Genomic DNA, 19,716 nt, shown 5'->3' on the forward strand with positions numbered 1-19,716 from the left:
AGATGCTAACAAAAATATGTTTTCAAAATATACCCAGCATTGCCCAGATATCTGAATAACATATAGTAGGGAAGAGAATCCACCACCTTAGAGTGCTGGTGGCATTATGTCTTTGCTATGGAGCCACATAGATGATAAAGCAATTTTTAATTATCTCCAGCTGAAGAAATAGTATTTATGGAATGTCCTGAAGGAATAGTAGCAATTTATACCGGTCATGACCATGAGTCATAGTTTGGTGGCAAGAGAACACTTTTGGGAGTTCCACCCAAGACATGCTGGGAATTGTAGGCATAAGCCTCATTTTTTTATTAAGTTCTTTAAAAATATTTTAAATCCAAAATTTCATGTTTTTAGATTTTTCTGGTACATTGTACAGCCAGACCTATCAGCATGCCAAATTTCAAGTTTCTACCTGGCATTGCTCGGCCTCCCTATGTCTGCGAGGTAATCATCTTAAAGTAGCAGGTGGGTGCTAGGTCTGTGAGTTAACATAAACAAATTAAATTCATTCCCCCCTCTCTTACCCTTATGACAACCCTGCAAGGTGGGCCTGTACTAGGCCTGTGAGGTAACTTTAAAACAAATTAGTTTCTTTTCTCTCTCTCTCTCTCTCTCTCTCCCTCAACACCTGGCCAGGGCCACCTTGAAGCTGTCATAATGATTTTCCTTGTCCCCACAGAAAACAAAAACTACAATTCCATGCCTTTTGCCCAGAGCTACAATCTCCTTCCCTTCTGCTCCCGATGGTGCCTAGTAACTGAGGCAGCCAACCCAGGTGCACTCCCTTCAAGCCCAGGACGGCGAGCCACTTCCAGATGATGGCTCCCAAAGCCTGATACATCTTCCCTCCCACCCAAGGCATGCTGGGAGTTGTAGACATAAGCCTAGGTCCTGAAGAATGTGTTAAATCTTTGAACACCGTCTGAGGTGTGGTGGGAGACAACTGGAGGGCAGGCCATCTTAGTTGTGGCACCCTGCTTATGGATTTTTTTTTCCCAGGCAGGCTTGTCTAGTGACAGTATTAATGGCTTTTAAATGCCAAGTGAATTTTTTAAAAAAATAAAAATCCAAGGCCTTTTAACTTGATGAGATTTTTTATGCTGCGGGTTTGTTTTTTCCCTGTTATAACTAAGCCACAACATTCCAAGACAGATGCAAAAATTACTGAATAAAGTTTATGATTTTTATGTAAAAGCCTGACTGTACCATTGAAACAGAAGAGTGAATGGAGGAATGACTGACAGCTGAGGCTAGAATGGAATGGTGGGCGGGGTGAGTGGCAGTTGGGGAAAGTCAGTTAGAAGGAGAACAAAGACAGTTAGTGAGAGGTCAGGAAAGTGGGGACTGAATTAGGACTGAGAGATAGTGATGCCAGTACTACACCTCCCAGCATGCCTTTGGCAGGCCTCAGGTGCCCATGTCCTCTGAGAGGCGCTATCCTCCTCTCGTTGCTGGTGCTGCTCCTTGATAGAGTGTCAAGGAGTAGCACTGCCAAGGAGGGGGGAATAAGCGGCTGTCAGTGGATGCACCCAGCTCTGGCCAATCCTGCTGGGACTGCCTCGGCCTGCACTTCTCACCCACCAAGTGCTCCACCAGGAGCCTGTACTGAAGGGCTGGGGCTGGGCTGGGCTGGGCAGTTCCCCCTCTTTGTCAGGTCTGTTTCTGGGCATACGCAGAGTGCCTCCCCTTTCTCTCTCCCTCTTAAGGGTAAAGGCTGTGTGTGTGCTTCTCTCAGTTTCTGAGAAAACAACAATATCAGTACAGGGTGCTTTTGATCATGTCCACAGTTTGGCCTCCCAAAGCACACTGTTGTATCTAGTTATGATTTTAAAACCACACATGGCAGGTGGGAGGAGGCACTGCAAATGGATGCAGCCCATTTAGGTGGGTTGTTTCCTTTTATGTGGAATTGGGTTGACTGACTTTAGGAATCACAATGGCCGCCAAAGGCCAGTAAGTATGACCTCCCACCCAAAGCATGCTGGGAGTTGTAGGCATAAACCTAGGTTTTTATTAAATTCTGTAAAAATACTTAAAAACTCCAAATTCATGTTTTTAGATTTTTTCTGATCCATGTACACGAAGTCCTGTCTGTAGTACCATATATGGAAGTGGGTAAACATTTTGGGACATACGTCCCAAATACTTTTCACTTTATAAGTAGATATTAAAAGGCATAATCCTATCAATTTCACCCTCGGTGATTGGATGCTCCCAAACTTGTAAAAGTCTAACCATTCAATGCAGGGTGAGCAGAGCGGTGGAGGCAATCTGCCCTACAGATTTCACTAGATGGGTTTTTCGCCCATATAGTGAGAGCACTTCAGAAGGGGAGGGAAGGAGGCTGGAAGAGGCTCAGAATAACTGGAACATCCCCTTTTCCCCTGCTCCTCGGTCAAGTTTCCAATCTGAGAAAGGCAGCTGACATAGGTTTTTTACTAGCCAGCTGCTAGGGTGCGGGGGAGGGGGCAGATTTTATGAGAAATCCTGTGGGATCCATGGAATGCTCTCCCACGTGCCATAGGATTGCTCTCCAAATTAATTAAAAAATTTAAAAGTCCAAAATTATACTTCATTAATTTTTTAAAAAAATATAGCATGCACTGTGATTATGAAATGTGATCTCATAAATAAGTTTTTGCAACACATACTGTATCTTTTCTGCCAACCCCGAATGCCTCTGTTGCAGTGGTTTAGCTTGAATTGTCATGACACCATTTAAATCGCTGTGTAAATTACTTGGGAAACGGTGAATCTAAAGAAAGCAACAGAAGCAAATGCATTAATTCCTTCAGGGTGACTTACTAATAAGTCTGAAGGCCTAAAATATGTGCAAAGTTTTTGGGGGAAATGTGTGGCTTTATTGCAAAAATATGCACAAGGCCCAATACAGATGTTGACAGAAATGTCATCTTACATATTTAGTTATTCATTGTTGATTTACTGAATATGCACATCTGCCTCATAACTCAGGTTCTCGGGGGTGGGGGTTCACAAAACAAATACAATAATTAAAATACAATATATGATATAAAATTTTAAAAACTAGAAACAGACTTTTGTCTTTCTTGTATGCATATGTAAGTACACATGTAAAAAGCATCTGTAACCTATCAGCAAGGCTAAAGGCTGAATATGGAGGGTCAGTAATGGAATGTTGAAAATCAGTATACCCCACACACTGCCTAAGGACAACAGAGGTCTTTGTTGAAGCGTGACTGGCAACAAACCATAGAACATAAAGGAAATAGAAGATTCCGTTAAATGAATGGAAGTCTAGAAACAAGAGCAGTTGTGCACTGCTGATAAGAACACCTGGATTTCATATGGTGACTCCTGGCAGCTAGTCAGACTGCATGTTACCTGCGAGGGGGCAAAATGCAAGCCAAAAGCCATGCCTCGAGCTTCCGACCCTCTTGAAGGAGGCACACTTGATGTATCAATGGCAGCACGGGAAACAGATAGATGTGGTAATTTATTTCCAGTAGCTTTCAGTTTCTCCATTTGCTTCTCATTCTCTAGACATCGTTAAAAAAAAACTTAACATGAATCAGGCATACATTTAATATTCTTATGTAAATTGTTGATTATGTGCAAACGTTATACAGACTTCATACACATCATGGTTTGCAAATCAGAGCCAGCCTTGATAATCTTTTTTTTTTTTTTTTTTTTTTAATTTTTATTCATTTTCAACACTATATAAACATAGATAAACATTTCCAAAATATAACTGAAACTAACACAATAAGAAAAAAAATACATCAAATATCTGCTGCATACATATTGAATAATTGTTGAGTACAAATATCAAAAACTATTACATATGCCTTATCACTCTACAACATCTTCATTCTTAACATAAATGTGCACCCCCCACCTCGGGATCATTCTTGAGTCCAAAATCTAATCATTTCTTCTGCTGGTGGTTTCCCACTTCCCTTAGTAAACACGAACACTAGGAACTGTTTCCAGATTCCTTCGAACTCATTTATTTTAGTTACGCCTTTTCTCCACTTAATATTACATGTCAGTTTATCATTAATGGCTATGTCCCATACTACTTTATACCATTCCTCAATAGAATATTCCCCTTGGATCTTCCAGTTCCTAGCTATCATCAATCGTGCTGCAACCAACAAACTCGATATCAGCTCTATAGTTCCTTTTCCACACTTTATATCTTCAAATAGTGACAGCAATGCTATTTTTGGTGTTTGTTCTATTTTCATTCCCACTATTTCTTCAATTTCTGAAAACACCATCTTCCATAATCTTTGTACATATTTGCATTGCCACCACATATGTAAATACGTTCCTTTTTCCCCACATCCTCTCCAACAATTTGCTGAATGTTGATCACTTATCTTATTCAATCTAACCGGGGTTAGGTACCACCTCCATAAAATTTTAAAATAATTCTCCTTTATTCTTACTGATAAACTTCTCAACACTCTTTGTTTCCATAGTCCCTCCCAGCTCTGTCGCCCTATTTGTATCTTCAAATCTGATTCCCAAATCATTTTCTCTGTATTCTCTCTAAACTCCTTCTCTAACAATATTTTATATATTTCACTCATTAATCCTTTTGAAACTATACTACTTCCTTTTCCTTTCTCCTTACTTACTACTAATTCTTCAAACCTCGTCATCTTTCTGCACATTCTATTATCTTTAATCCACTTTTTATTCCATTGCTCTAATTGACCATATTCTAGCCAAGATAGCTTCTTCTCCTTTAACAAATTTTCCATATCTTCTCTTGTTTTAATATCTCTTACCCAATCCTTTAATTTTATTTTATTTTTCTCTTTTAATATTTTACATAATCTACCCTTTAGATCCTCTGGGAAATTCTTTAACATTATTATCGGTGCTAAGGGAGAGTTGCTCGGAAGCAGCTTCCCTTTAAATTTACTCCAAATTTCCCATTGAGTCCTCAGGAGTGGATTATCTATACTTCCAACCCACTTTCTTCCTCCATCTTTAAAAAAAACATTCTCCAGATTCATCTCTACCTTACTTATAATTTTTTCTTCCATCCAATATAAATCTCCTACTCCCATAATTGCTTCTACAACATGTCTTAATCTATTTGCTACGTAGTATAATTTTATGTTTGGGAGACCCATTCCCCCCTTTTTTTGGCTTAGGTACCAATTATTTTTATTCACTCTTGCTCTCTTTTCTCCATTACAATATTTATTAATAATATTTTGCCAACTTTTTATCTCGGTTTCTGATATTTTTATAGGTAACATCCTAAATACAAAATTAATTTTAGCTAATATCTTCATTTTTATCAAAGCTATTCTCCCAAACCAAGATAAATTTAATCTTTTATATTTTTCCAATTTCTCTAGTACCTCCTTCTTTAACCTCGTTAAATTTTCCCTTTCTAAATTCTCTAGATTTTTTGTAATTTTAATTCCCAAATATTTAATCTCGTTCTTAACTTTCAATTCCATTCCCTTAACTTCCCAATCCTTTTCTTCCCTCTTAGTATAGTTAAACAACATCATCTCTGATTTAGACCAATTTATTTTTAACCCTGTAATTTCCTCAAATTCCCTCAACTGATATTTAATTCTTTCTAATTTTCTTAATGGATTCTTAATGGTCAATAAAGTATCATCCGCAAACATGTTTAGCTTTATTTCCCTTACCTCTCCAATTCCTTCTAATTCTTTATCCTCCCTTAGTGCCTTCGCCAAAACTTCCATAACCATTACAAAAAGGACCGGCGAGAGCGGACATCCTTGTCTTGTTCCTCTGGCTAGTCGTATCTTTTCAGTAAGTCCGTCATTTACCACCACTACCGCCGTATTTTGGGAATATAGCTGTTCTATTACATTTTTAAATTTATTTCCAAATCCCAATTTATCTATAATACTCTTTAGTGCCTGCCAGCTCACACAATCAAAAGCTTTAAAAATATCTAATGCCATAATACCTGCCTTAATATTTGCTTTTTTTATTACATTTATTACATTTAAAACTCTACCCACTAAATTATGCATATGTCTTCCTACCACAAACCCACATTGATCTGCTCCTATATATTCTGCCAAGAATTTATTTAATCGTTTGGCCATAATAGATGTAAAAATTTTAGCATCCTGATTTATTAAAGAAATAGGTCTATAAGAATCGGGATTAGTCAAATCTTTATCTGGTTTTGGGATCAGAATTATCACTGAATGTTCCCATGATTCAGGTATCTTCTCTCCTGATAATATCCTATTATAAAGTTCCATTAATTTTGGAACTAGACAATCTTTGAAGACCTTATAATATTCTGGACCCAAACCATCTGCTCCTGGTGATTTACCCACTTTTAACTTATCAATAACCTCTTCAACTTCTCTTTGAGTTATTACTGACTCCATTAACTTCTTATATTCTGATTTTATTTCCTTCTTTATAAACCTTCCAATATACTCCTCCACCTTTTCTTGTTGAATTTCTTTACCCTTGTACAATTCCTGATAAAATTCCTGAAAAATTTTTATTTTAGCTTTCATTGCATGACAATAATTCCCTCGGCTATCTTTCAACGTTTCTATCCCATTCCTCCCTTTTTCTTTTTGTGTGAGCTTGGCAAGCAACCTCGAGTTCTTATCACTATTTTCAAAATATTCCCTTTTCATATACATTAAATTCTTTTGAATCTCTTCTATATTTAAATTTTCTAATTGTTTCTTCTTAGCTTGTATTTCCACTAATTTATATTTATCTTTACTTCGCCAATATCTTTCCTCCAAGTTTTTAATTTCTATCTCTAACTTTTCCTGTTCTGCACGTTGTTGTCTTTTTAAACTACATGTTTCTCTAATACAGATTCCTCTTGCTACAGCCTTCATGGTGTCCCAAATGACTGACCCAGCTGTTCCTCCTTTTTCATTAATTTCCCATGACTCCGACAGTTCCTTCCGAATTTTATCTACTATTTTATTGTATTTCAATATCTTTGTGTTCAACTTCCATCTATATGCCTCTTTATAATCTTTCTTAACTGTAAATTCTAAACTTAACAAGGCATGATCAGTTACTTTTATTACCCCCATTTCCATTTTACAAATCCTCGTTGCAAAGTCTTTTGAAACAAATATATGATCTATCCTGGAGTATGTATGATGAACTGGGGAAAAATATGAGAATCCAGGCCTATTCCCGTTAAGTAAGCGCCACGAATCTAAATAATCATTTTCTTTTATTAATTTATTCAATATAGTCATATTGTTTCTCTTTTCAACATTAGTGGGATTTGACCTGTCTCTTTTATTATCCATAACCATATTAAAATCCCCCGCTAATATAACATACCCCTCCTTAAATTCTTCTATTTCTTTAAACAACTTTATAAAAAACTCTCTATGCCTCTCATTTGGGGCATAAACATTAATCAAAGTATAGACCTTTCCCTCAATTTTACCTTTTAACATAAGATATCTACCCTTATCATCCTTTTTTACCTCTTCTAATGTAAACCCACTTTTTTTTGAAATCAAAGTGGCCACTCCATTTTTTTTTGATGTCCCTAATGACTTTTCATAATAGGCTAGCCACTTTAATTTTATCATATTCGAATTCTCGGAGCCTTGGTGTGTCTCTTGGATCATTATAATATCTGATCCCTCTTTATTAAGCATTTGTTCTATTCTCTTCCTTTTCACGACTGCCCCTAAACCTTTAACATTGAGTGTTGATACCTTTATCTTTTTATCCATAATCACCCTTTTGAAATCTCTTCCGATCCCTTGTGCTCAGCAGTTCAAACTTGCTTACATAAAAACACAAACTCCATACATAAAACCCCCACCCTCCTACCCCAATCCCTCCTCCCCTACCTTCCCCCCCTCCCCACCCCCCCACTCTAATCCCCCCCCCATATCCCCGTGAGTCTAGTACTCCAGCCATCTACTTTAAAGGGGGAGGGGGGAGGCAGTGCTGTGCCTGGCCGGCAGGTTTCTATATTAGCATTTTTATTTGCAATTATCTCCAAACATAATTAACAATTCTCTTACTCTCCAGATGTCCCAGCCTCATTCCCTCCCCCACCCACTCCAGCCCCATCTGCTTCCCCATCCAGACCCAGCCTCTTCAGCAAATCTTTACCTTGATCCAATGAGGTTACTCTGTGTTCCCTCCTCCCATATGTAAATCTTAAAAAAAACCGGGTAACCCCATGCATAAGGAATTTCATTCTTCATTAATGTTTCCATTATTAGTTTAAGACTACTTCTCCAATTTAATGTACGTTGAGAAAGATCATTGTAAATTTACACTGGTTTGCCTTTATATTATATCTGATTCTTAAATCTCAATTCTTTCATAATTTGCTCTTTTTTATAATAATTACCAAATTTCACCAAAATGTCTCTTGCCCCTTTGTGGTTTTGCCCCCCCACACGATGGACTCGATCCGGATCCAATCCGTCTATTGATATATCGGCAACAGCTCCTTGAACCAGTTCACGATGATTTCTCTAAGATCTTCTCCCTGCGACTCCTTTAGCTGCTTTATTCAAAAAGTAGATCTACTAGATTAATCTTCCGAGGCAATCGATCACAGTACCCATTCTTTAAATTGTATATTAGTTGATTTCTCAAAAGCCTCTTATTCCTTCTGGTCCAAGTCCGCTTTAGCCTCTATCTTTTTGATCTTATCCGAATTTTCCACCTTTTTTATCCGCTAAATACACAATTAATGTCTAAATTCACTCATATGCTGATCCATTTTTTTAAAATATAACAATGTTATTTTCAACTATAATGGGCCTGATCTCCATCAACGAGGGAGGGTTACTACCACTTTCTCCTCCTTCAGTCATATTTTTTCTTTATTTGGTATTATATCCAAAGGGACTGGGTCTTTATCTTCCTCCTCTTGCTCAACTCCAGGGGCTGTCCTTTCCAGGAGGGAGAGGCATGCCAAATTATGATTTGAAAGTTCCTTTTTTTTTTTTATAATTTGAAGGTTTCTTATTTCTTTTTTTTCTTCTTTTTTTCTTTTTTCTTTTTTTTTTTTTTTCTTTTTTTGTATATTAAGCTTTGCCCAACTTTTGATCTTTCTTTTAATGTTAGGCATGGGACTCTTCTGGGTAGGGCATAAATCTTAGAGTGTAACTCGCTTCCTTAGCAACTTATGCTGGCTTCTCTGTTATATATCAAACACTTTTTCTTTCTTCATGAGGGGGGGGAATATCCAGTTCACAACAGCATTCACTAGAGGGGATCAGTTTAATCATTCGCAGCCTCTCAGCTTCCCACATCTCCCTCACCGAATGCCGAATGCAGCTTCTTCCACCTTCTCTCCCCCCCTTCTCACCACGCCAATAAATCCAATCAACAACTTCCACCTTACAAAGCCAGCATTTCAATCTTTCCCATGTGAGATAAGAATGAAAGGTTATAACACAAATCAATGTCCAGCAAGCATAAATTCCTTCTATTTAAACTGCGTCAGTGTTACTTTCCGTTTCGATAGTGTTGCCGTTTATACAGACATTGTATTAAATATCAATCATCTCACCTCCCTTCTTCAAATCTCTCAGCTTTTCCAGCTCCTGTGACTTTTATAATCATTTTCTGTCGTTTGCTCAAAGATTTATGCCCATTAGAAGAGAGATAATTGCTTTTTCCGGCAAACGCCGCTTAGAGCCTCAGAAGAAACCCGCCATTGCTCAGGCGGCCAGCTCCGCCCCCAAGCCAGCCTTGATAATCTATGTTCTTTCCCCTTCCCTTTCTGAAACAATTTCTCACTTCCTTCCCCTCCCAGCACCAGCTATGGTTTCCTGTTACATGTGTACCAAAATATACTTTTGAGCATGTCTACACCTATAGGTGTAGAGGGCCTGGGAGGGGGCAATCCCTGACTTACCTACTTCCGGGATCATTGCCCTGGGAGGAAGAGGACGTTGCCCCCCCATTTTGTTTTTTGATCGAAACTGAGTGCATGAGTGCTCTATCATAAAAGGTAGGGCTTTGTTGTTGTTGTTTTAAAAAGACACCGCTCCCCCACCCCACCCCCGAGGGGGTCCATGCCCGGTTTCCGGCTCCTCGTCATTACTCGCAAGGAGCCAAGATGAAAACGGGATGCCTGGCCACACCTCCCATGGTCTCGAGATCATCCCAGGACCATGGGAAGAACCGTATTAAAGTGTAGGGCCATATCCTGGGGAAAGGGAGGGTTCATCCCTCCCTGCTCCCAGGATCCCCTGTGCATCATGTGGACACACAGGGACGATCCCAGGGATATAGCCCCATCTAGACATGCCCTTTATTAATGCTTACCATAGTCCCCAGGATTATGTCTGCACCAGATCACAAAGATCAATACAGAAATTATACCCACTATTTTTTGTTTAATTGACTATGGAAACTTTAGTACAGGCTCTCTATACGTTTCTAAAACATGTTTAGAACAGGTTTAATCTCTAAATGCCGTTGGATCATATAAAGAAAACATTTTAAGAATGTTTCTACAATGGTTATTCTGTAAATACTCTGATTACCTGTGATAGAAGATTCCCAATATTTTCTTATTAATTCTTCCAATACTTGAATTACATTCTTCCATACGTGATCAAACACTTCGGCAGCCACAGCGTCTTTGATGCAGGCATTGGGGGAAACAGGAGGGATGCCATGTTTAATCCTCTTTTGAGCAAGTTGGGAATTCTTTTGCTCCAAACTTTCATCACCACTAATGAGTGAAGCAAATTAAAGCTTTATTACCAAGCACTATTAGTTATTAATAACAGTCTATTTAAACGAATGCTAGATCAAAGACAGGACCGCATCATTTTACATCATTACGTGCCAAATCAAGAGCAATAATTTAATCACATAAATATTTACCTAGATTCTTTCTATCTAAAACTATGTATCATCTGCCTTTAAGGGTGGAATACTCTCATAGTTTATGTGCACATGTAAAAGCTGTTATCTATGCACATACCGAACATGTTTCTGGCCAAATGAATAATATAGAGTTGCCTTGATTCCCTATTACTTGATCTCATAGAGAAAAGCCAAACTAAGCAGGCTTAATCTGGACACTTTTTTGGGGAGAAAAAGCTGCCAGGAGCCCCAAACTAGAATCCAGATCATGGCCCCACACTGATTTTCTCATGAAAATAACATCCTCCTCACTGCTTGTTGCCCCTGAAGATGCTGTTTACTCTTTTCATTCAGGGGCAAAACAGCAGCCAGCTAGGGGGCAACTTTCAGTAGGTCCCCAATCCAAATCACATTCGAGGTTGGAGACCCACAGGTGCTTTTTCTCCAAAACAAAAACAAACAAGTTAAGCATACTTCTTTAAACACATGTAGTTTGGGCCCGACACACATGCATTTGCCATTGCACATGAGTGAAACAGCCCTTACGGAGAAATCTGATTCTTTTTTAAGTCCATCACTGTCACTTTTTTATTATATCCATTAAAATTGAACAGTTACAGTTCCTTGTTGTCAAATGCAAGATACTCTTCAATTTTTCCTTCTGTATCATAGATTTCTTCTTCCAAAAATGAATACATAGATGACTCGGTTAGAGAAATCCCTGGTAATTCAGAGCTGAATGCCTTGTGCACTGGAAAAGCTGCAGGAACCAGTTTAGATCCTGAGATGCATAACCTAAAGACAGTAATTTTAACACACAAGGGAAAAAAGTGCAAAATAAATTGTATGCTTATCTTTTATAGGGAAATAATGTAAAGCTATTAAAGCAATACATTTACTAAAAGTTACCAAGCAAATCAGAGAGGGGGGGGGGGGAGAGAAATCTACTCAAGTGGTAATCAACTACAAAGAAGATAACCCATAATGAGATAAAATCCTAAGAAAGCTTGGCCCCTTACAGTAGGGGTGAGCAGTAGACAGATTGGGATCTACTTGTAGATATCTAGGCAATTGGCAATAGATATCTAGGTGATTGGCAAGGGCTTTTGACTCCCCCAACTGTTTAACAATAGCAACAAAATTATTTTCCAACCTAAATTAGGGGCATGTCTACACCTTAAGGGTGTAGAGGGAGGAAGGGGGAGGATCGTGGACTTACCTGCTTCTGCGATCCTCCCCCAGCGTCTTGACAGCCACGCGACATCCCGGAAGGAGGATGGGATGATCCAGGAGCAGCGGCCACACGATATCCCGGGGAAAGTCCCTGGTCATCCCGGGTTGCCCCCAGGATCACCTGTGCATCATCTGGATGCACAGGGACGATCCATGGACTACACCGGGATATAGGGCTGGTGTAGACATGCCCTAGGCTGCTGAAATGGAGAAAGCTTGGGGAAACCAGAAATGGGCTTTTGTATGAAAGGACTGTGAGCTCAGTTCAGTTCAGGTACTGAAAACAAATACCCTGTTTCCCCGAAAGTAAGACATCCCCCGAAAATAAGACCTACTTCCAGTTTTGCCTCTCGCTGTAATATAAGGCATCCCCTCGAAAATAAGACCTTTTTTTTTGTTCAACAATAAATGTGTACCGTATTCTTCTTCATGGAAAAATAAGACATCCCCTGAAAATAAGACCTAGCGCATCTTTGGGAGCAAAAATTAATATAAGACACTGTCTTATTTTCGGGGAAACACGGTACCTAGGCTTAGAATGTACTCAGAGGCACACTGCAGTTTAATTCTAAGTGAATGTCTTTTGCACCTGGCTCTGGTTGATGGGACATTGGAGCGCTAGTAAAAAAAAAAAAAAAACCCAAGGGTATCCAACAAGCCTGATGTATGCCAACCTTTGTCTTACAGTCTTTAGTCCGCTCTGGAAAATTTACAGTAGCTGCCCCAAATAACTTCCACTGGCTTTAGCTCAGCTGCTAGCTCATAATTTTTCCAGGTCCAAGAGAAAGGAGGGATTTGTATTTGCTAAGCAACCACAAGATTTTTTTGCCAATTATCTCCAACTAACTCCTTATACTCAGGACGATTGTCCAGTGTTACTAATAGTTGTCCAACCAAATTGTTCTGTATTCAACATGTTTTTTTACCCAAGAAAATTATATAATATATATTACACGCATTTGTGTCTCTTAAAAAATAACTGTTATTCAGTTGACTAAGTTAGCTGCAATACAATCACAAATAGTAAAATTGAAGTGTAATTATACTGTAGCTCTGTTTAAAAATTATCCACTTTTTATCATTAGAATAAATTCATTTTGGGTGACACACACTGTTACCACTTCCATTTGGATAAATGAGGTTGTACTATATTTTGAAAACATATAAAATTGTTGATAAACTATATTTTTAAAAAATATGGATAAAGGCATAAATCTGCATTAAAATGGCAACATACTCTTTCATACTGCCGGTGATTTCGCTCAGGCAAGGTAAGGATCTGGAATATACAGAACTGGCATTTCTGCTCTGGTAATGCTGAAAACCTTCATCTTTTGGAAAAAGGAGCTGTTTTCCCAAAATCCTGCAAAAGAACAAATGCAGGGGTTGGTAATACAGTTTTTTAAAAAAGTGAATACATGCAACACATTTGAAGCAAAGTTGTTATCACTCTACAGCACAGATGTATGAATCCAGAACTATAGATGGTAAAAGTCAATTCTGCTGGTTACTACAGCCCAACCATGATACACTTTATTATTATTATTATTATTATTATTATTATTATTATTATTTATTTATATAGCACCATCAATGTACATGGTGCTGTACAGAGTAAAATAGTAAATAGCAAGACCCTGCCGCATAGGCTTACAATCTAATAAAATCATAGTAAAACAATAAGGAGGGGAAGAGAATGCAAACAGGTACAGGGTAGGGTAAGCAGGCACAGGGTAGGGAAAAACTAACAGTAGAAAGTAACAGTAGAAGTCTGCACAACATCAACTTTTAAAAGCTTTAGGAAAAAGAAAAGTTTTTAGTTGAGCTTTAAAAGCTGTGGTTGAACTTGTAGTTCTCAAATGTTCTGGAAGAACATTTATAAGAGGCTTACTACTTAAAACAATACCTTGAAAGCAAATTTAATTTTAAATTGTATCCATAATGCTTTTATACTGATTAAAAAACCCAAATCTCTAAGTAGTTCACATTAGAAATACAATATAACAATATTAGAACAAGATAAAATAATAAATGATTAAAAACATAACAAAATAACAATAAAGCAGGGCAGTATCATCATCCTTTATAGGTCAGCTAAAGTTGCATGAACAGATGTGTTTTCAAGAAGTGTTTAAAACTTGTCACTGTTTCTGCCTCCCAAATCACATGTGGGAGAGAATGTTCTAAAGGTTGGATGCCACCACTGAGAAGGCCCACTTTCATGCCATTACCTGGAGACATTCCATTGGTCACAGAATGACCAGTAAGGTCTCCTCAGAAGATCTCAGGGGTTGAGTGGGTATACATATCAAAATTAAACACAATTTGAGTAGAAGTACTTCTAGAAAGTAACAATATAACCCACAGACCAGAGCAGATGAAATAAATTATATAAAGACCTGCCTTAAGTGAAGTGATCTGTTGGTCCAGTCTTTGCATTCTGTTTTTAGATTCTCAGTTTGGGATCGCACTTTCCCTTCAAACAGCATTTCATCCACATCCCGAAATAATTGATGCACTCTCTGTGTATTAGCTTTATCAAACTCCTAAGGAATTTGAGACAAAGTTTTTCAAATAATATTTCAACACATACCAGAAGCTGAATAAAATTGCATTAGATATTAGTCATTGTATATAACATTTAGCAAAAGTCACAAATCTTTCAAATATTGTTTTATACAGTGGACCAAAGTTCACTAAAATAGTTTTCAATAAATAAATTAGTCTGCGTACAGGATTGATCCTATGGACATGTGGTGGCTGAACAGTGGCACAAGCAGTATCCTGCAATGCTACTATAGCTACCACAGCATTGTTTATTTGGCAAACAAGGCAGAACCATCTGGTTCTGCTCCTGACAGAGAAATTGTTCCCATGATAGTTACAAAGGGCTAGTTTGCATGCGTGAACTTGTCAAAATGGTCCTCAGCTGCAATGCATGCTTGCGATAACATGAAGGACAGAATAGGCAACCTGACCCTGTCTACAGATTCAGGTGTAGCAATTTCCATAATTGCAGCAGCATTTCTGTGATACACTATAATGACAGGAACTGATATACTCTGAAGCCTGTCACACATTACAGCGTCCACTCAGCTTCATCCTCAAGGATGCATCACAGAGCAGGGACGGGCATAAGGCGAACAAGGGTCTACTGGCAGACCTCTGGGTGGTCAGTTTAAGCATTACCTACAAAGAACTGAAAGAAGAAAAGAAGGTTCATCGACAAGAACATGAATGAATCAGAAGTGGAAAGATGCCAAAGGGGAAGAACAATGGGAATAAATAAGTGAAGAGAAATAGGATTTCTTAGCAAAAGAGTGATTTATTTATTTATTTATTATACTTATATACCGCTCCCATAGCCAGGGCTCTCTGGGCGGTTTACAGAAATTCTAAAATTGAGATAAAAACAAGAATACAAAATTTAAAACTCTAAAACACAGTACATACACACATAGAGCATTAAAAACCAATTAAAAACTAAACATGTGGGTAATTAGGATGTGCCGCCATATGCCCGGGCAAAGAGGAAAGTCTTAACCTGGCACCGGAAAGATAGTAGTGTTGGTGCCAGGCGAGCCTCATCAGGGAGATCATTCCACAGTCTGGAGGCCACCACTGAAAAGGCCCTATCCCTCGTTGCCACACTCCGAGCCTCTCTCGGAGTAGGCACCCGATTAAACAAAGGCAAAATCAGTATGATCATAAAGACCACAGGATTTATGCCATATGTACAAAACGACAGAGCAGGAGTGAAGCTAGTGAAGAAAAGGAATTGAAGAAGATGGAGCAGAAGGTACTTGTTCCCATGGAACAAAAAGATTTTGATGACAATATTGGGGGAAACAAAATATCCCTGAATTTGGAGAAGAAAAATGGAGGCTAAGAGGGGAATAATATGGAATGAAAAATAATCTGTATGTATTGATTGATAATTGCAAAAAGAAATAATATTAAGAACAGGAAGGGAAGATGAAGAGTAAGGATGAGCAAAAAAATCAGAAAAAGAAAAGGGATAGCTGAAAGATCTATTCTAAAGGCCCTTTCAAACATAATGATCCTGGCTTTCTAAATCATAGTTTAGCAAGATAGAACAAGCATTGGGTCCAGTCACTCCCCCACAATCCACCCTAGAGATGGAGGGGAATTTTGTTTGGTTTGCATTTCAGTAAAAACTCACAAAATTCACACTTCCTGAATCAATATACAAACTGAAACATAATTATCCTTCGATACGTGCACTTCTCAGAATTTCTCCAAACCCAAAATCAATACAAAAACGTTCGCATTAGGGAAAATTGTGCATAAAAATGTGTGTATGGATGCAGGGGGGGTGCAATTATATTGAGGAAAACTGCTTGCAGAAAATGCATATATTCAGCAAAACTATATAAAATCTGTATATCAGGGGAAATGTGCACAAAAATGCATATTAAATTTCATGCAGACTTTTAAAAAAGAAGTTGCAAACTGATGCAGAAATGGGACAATGAACATAAGATGGAAAAATGAAACACTGAGAGAAACTGAAGTTCATAGATTTGTCCATCCATATTTCACCCCTCAAATGCTGGCTTCAGCACTTCAAAACTGGTATGTTTAAAACAGAGTACCCTGCTATGTCCCAAACATAAACTCTGATTTACTGTTGGTTTACTAATCGGGATCTCTTAAACCAGGAAAAAACAGTGGTTTCAGATCCTGGTTAGTAAACTGAGATTAAACCAGAGCTCCCCATTCAGACATAACAGATAATGGTTTAAACAGGTCAGAACTACACTACCAAAGCCAGTGTGCAAAAGAACACTGGCCTGATACAGACAACATGCTAAACCATGCTGCTTAACCACAAAATGGTTAATGGAATGCATTAAGGTCAAGCAGCATGGTTTAGCGTGTTGTCTGAACCAGGCCTGTGTGAATTTAATTCTCATTCCCAGCTCACTAAACCAAGGTTTAGCAAGCAAGATCATTATATCCAAACAGGTTCTAAGTCTCACTACATGGGCAGTCTACACAGATGGAAAATTGTGGCTCTTGATGTGGTCAAGTCTAAAAACTGATGCCCTTGCTCGTCATTAAGTGTAATGGAGACGAACATGAAAGTGTAAGGTAGGCAAAGACACAAAGTCTTTTTAGATTTTCCCAGGAGAGGATATGTAAAACCTCTTAACAAATTGTGACCTACATCATCTCTCCAGGAGTAAACGGAGCTTCTTTCAGTAGATGGGCCAGTAGTACAACTCTTTATCCCTGACCAAGAATTATTCAAGTCTGTGGGTGTTGTATGTCCACTAGAAGAGACTGACGAAACAGAAACACTGTGGACAGAAACAAAATGCAGATGTAATGTTTCACATACAGGTTTATTACAACATAGCCACCGTGTTTTATTAAAGAATCCTGTGCTACCTCCAAGACTAACGTGTGTGTGAGTGGCATAACTCCCTACATCATGGTTGGGCAAATTCAAGAACTCTGGTGTGCAATTTCAATCCCCCAGAATTCCCTGGGGGCTTCACTCCTACCACTGTCCCCACTGAATATTGACAGCAGCAACATCAAAACAATCGGTGGTTTGCCACCAAATTTTGGTGGCCAGCCATGACAATGGCCTAAAACAAAGATTGAAAGCTAGTTTGCGGGCAAACCATCAACCCATCTGTTGCTACTGCAGCAAATTTGGGGCAGTGGGCAATGCATGCAGCCCATCGGGGGTGTTGCCCACATTTTAACAGTAGTAGTAGCAGTTAGTGAATATAAATGCCATTCGTTGACACTGGGATTGGGGGGGGTGGGGGAGAGTAGGTGAAGACCTTTTTATTTTCCCAGTATTTTAGCAACTGAGTATCCTAGTCTTTCAACTCTGCTGTTTTATATCTGCATGTGAAATCTGTATTTTAATTCTCTGCATTGCTGCTCGTTGTACTTTTATATTGTGATTTTACATTGCGGTTTTAAGCCATCATATTATATTTTTGTTGCGTTTATGGTTTTAATTTTTGTGAATCACCCAGAGAGCTTCAGCTATTGGGCAGTATAGAAATGTGGGGGGAAAGAGAAAAAAAGACAAGAAAAAGTGGATTGTCTTATTGAAATATATTAGAAAAATCTAAATATACAATTCTTCATGGAAAAACTTGTGGCTGTTTAACATTAGGGAAAGAACCTTTATAAGTGACGCCTGATGTGCTTTACCCTGCCCTCTTCTCCTCCTCCTCCTATGCAAGATACAAGATCAAAAGTGTCTGCTTTCAAGTTAAAATTAACCCCAGTGATGTCCTTGTAACTTCTGAACACAGAGAACTGTCATTTATTCTACATGATAAATTAGGATAGTAAATTACAGTTAGATCCCAATTTGCTTGACTAACCATAATTAAAACAAACCACAGTTCCTCAAGTTCAGATATCAAAAGGCCATTACTGGGGTTAGTTCTAATGTGAAAATGGAAGTTTTTGACATCTTCCTCGTCAGCAAGTGAAGGGGAAGGAGAAGGGAGGAGAGAGTGTATAAGACCAAGACTCATGCAGGTTTATAGTTTAATGTTACATATGAACTTGCCCCTTCAGAGATCTCTCATGTTCTGTATAAATATACATATGTACCACATTCACATGTGTGCATGCTCAAACTTGTCTGTAATATATGTCCATCTCTATGCTTCTAATTTCTGATAGCAACAATCAAAACTGGAGGTTAGCAATTTTTGTTTTGTTTTTATTAAGAATAAAATTCTGTCCTTGTTTGAAGCATTCAAAGCAGCTTGCCAAAGTTTCAAAACTACAAAAAAATCCAATAAATTCAAACAAATCTACAAAATGTCAACTAATCAATTAAAAAAATGTTTGTATGTCAAACTGTAAAACCTGTATAGAGAGTTATGACAGAACTGATGTCAGTAGACATAAAACGAAAAATTGGAGGTTAAGTTCAAGAAGCCTAGCTTAAAGAAGACCAGATTTTGTGTGAATATTTGAAATACTTACAGCACAATCTTATAAGTGTCTACTCAAAAGCGTGTTCAGTGGCCTTTACTTCTAGGCAGCTAGGTATGGGATAGCAGCCTACCTGAGAATAAGACCCTCTGAAATCAGTACGATTTACTTCTTAGTAGGCAAATACAGGATTGCACTATAAGAGGTTTTCCAAAACCGTACTTTCTCCATGTAAACACATCTACCTCTTAGAAAATTCTAGAGAAGTAGCGGTATTACATGTTACTGCAAAAACATACAGAGTCTTGAGATACCTTAAAGACGATCAGATTTATTGTGTCACAAGCTTCCATGGATATGTGAAGTGTTATCCTCAGCAGGCAGATTAAGTAAATGCATGCATACACACACACACACACACTTAATTTAGCAGCAGGAGGAGGGGATGTAAGCATAAAGCCAAAAAGGCAAGCAATTTTTCATACGATCTGCTGTTGATACTATGGCGCAGTACATCTTGGAATCTGTCACTGTTTACACTTCATTTCCTAGTTTTCCTTTGTGCAAAACCTTGTAGAAATACAGACTTTTCTGAAATTGATCCTGTTAAAAGATTTAGACTCTTCTTTCTGATTACTGATATACCCCAGCCATTACATAAAAACAGACTGAGCTCTTTTTCTCACTACAAAA

At 38.2% G+C, this 19,716-nt stretch overlaps 1 protein-coding gene across 1 annotated transcript in view; it reads right to left on the reverse strand.

Annotated features, from left to right (window-relative positions):
- Positions 1-19,716, reverse strand: part of FAM149A (family with sequence similarity 149 member A) — a 56,687-nt gene that overhangs the window by 10,285 nt on the left and 26,686 nt on the right. The window contains exons 3-9 of the mRNA XM_063135187.1: positions 17,273-17,405; positions 14,485-14,627; positions 13,319-13,444; positions 11,467-11,643; positions 10,521-10,711; positions 3,367-3,521; positions 2,655-2,758 (exon numbers count right to left, since the gene is read on the reverse strand). Of these exons, the coding sequence (XP_062991257.1) occupies positions 2,655-2,758; positions 3,367-3,521; positions 10,521-10,711; positions 11,467-11,643; positions 13,319-13,444; positions 14,485-14,627; positions 17,273-17,405 (1,029 nt within the window). The remainder of the gene's footprint in view (positions 1-2,654; positions 2,759-3,366; positions 3,522-10,520; positions 10,712-11,466; positions 11,644-13,318; positions 13,445-14,484; positions 14,628-17,272; positions 17,406-19,716) is intronic.

This window comes from Elgaria multicarinata, chromosome 10, assembly GCF_023053635.1.
Source record: "Elgaria multicarinata webbii isolate HBS135686 ecotype San Diego chromosome 10, rElgMul1.1.pri, whole genome shotgun sequence".
Taxonomy (NCBI): Eukaryota; Metazoa; Chordata; class Lepidosauria; order Squamata; family Anguidae; genus Elgaria; species Elgaria multicarinata.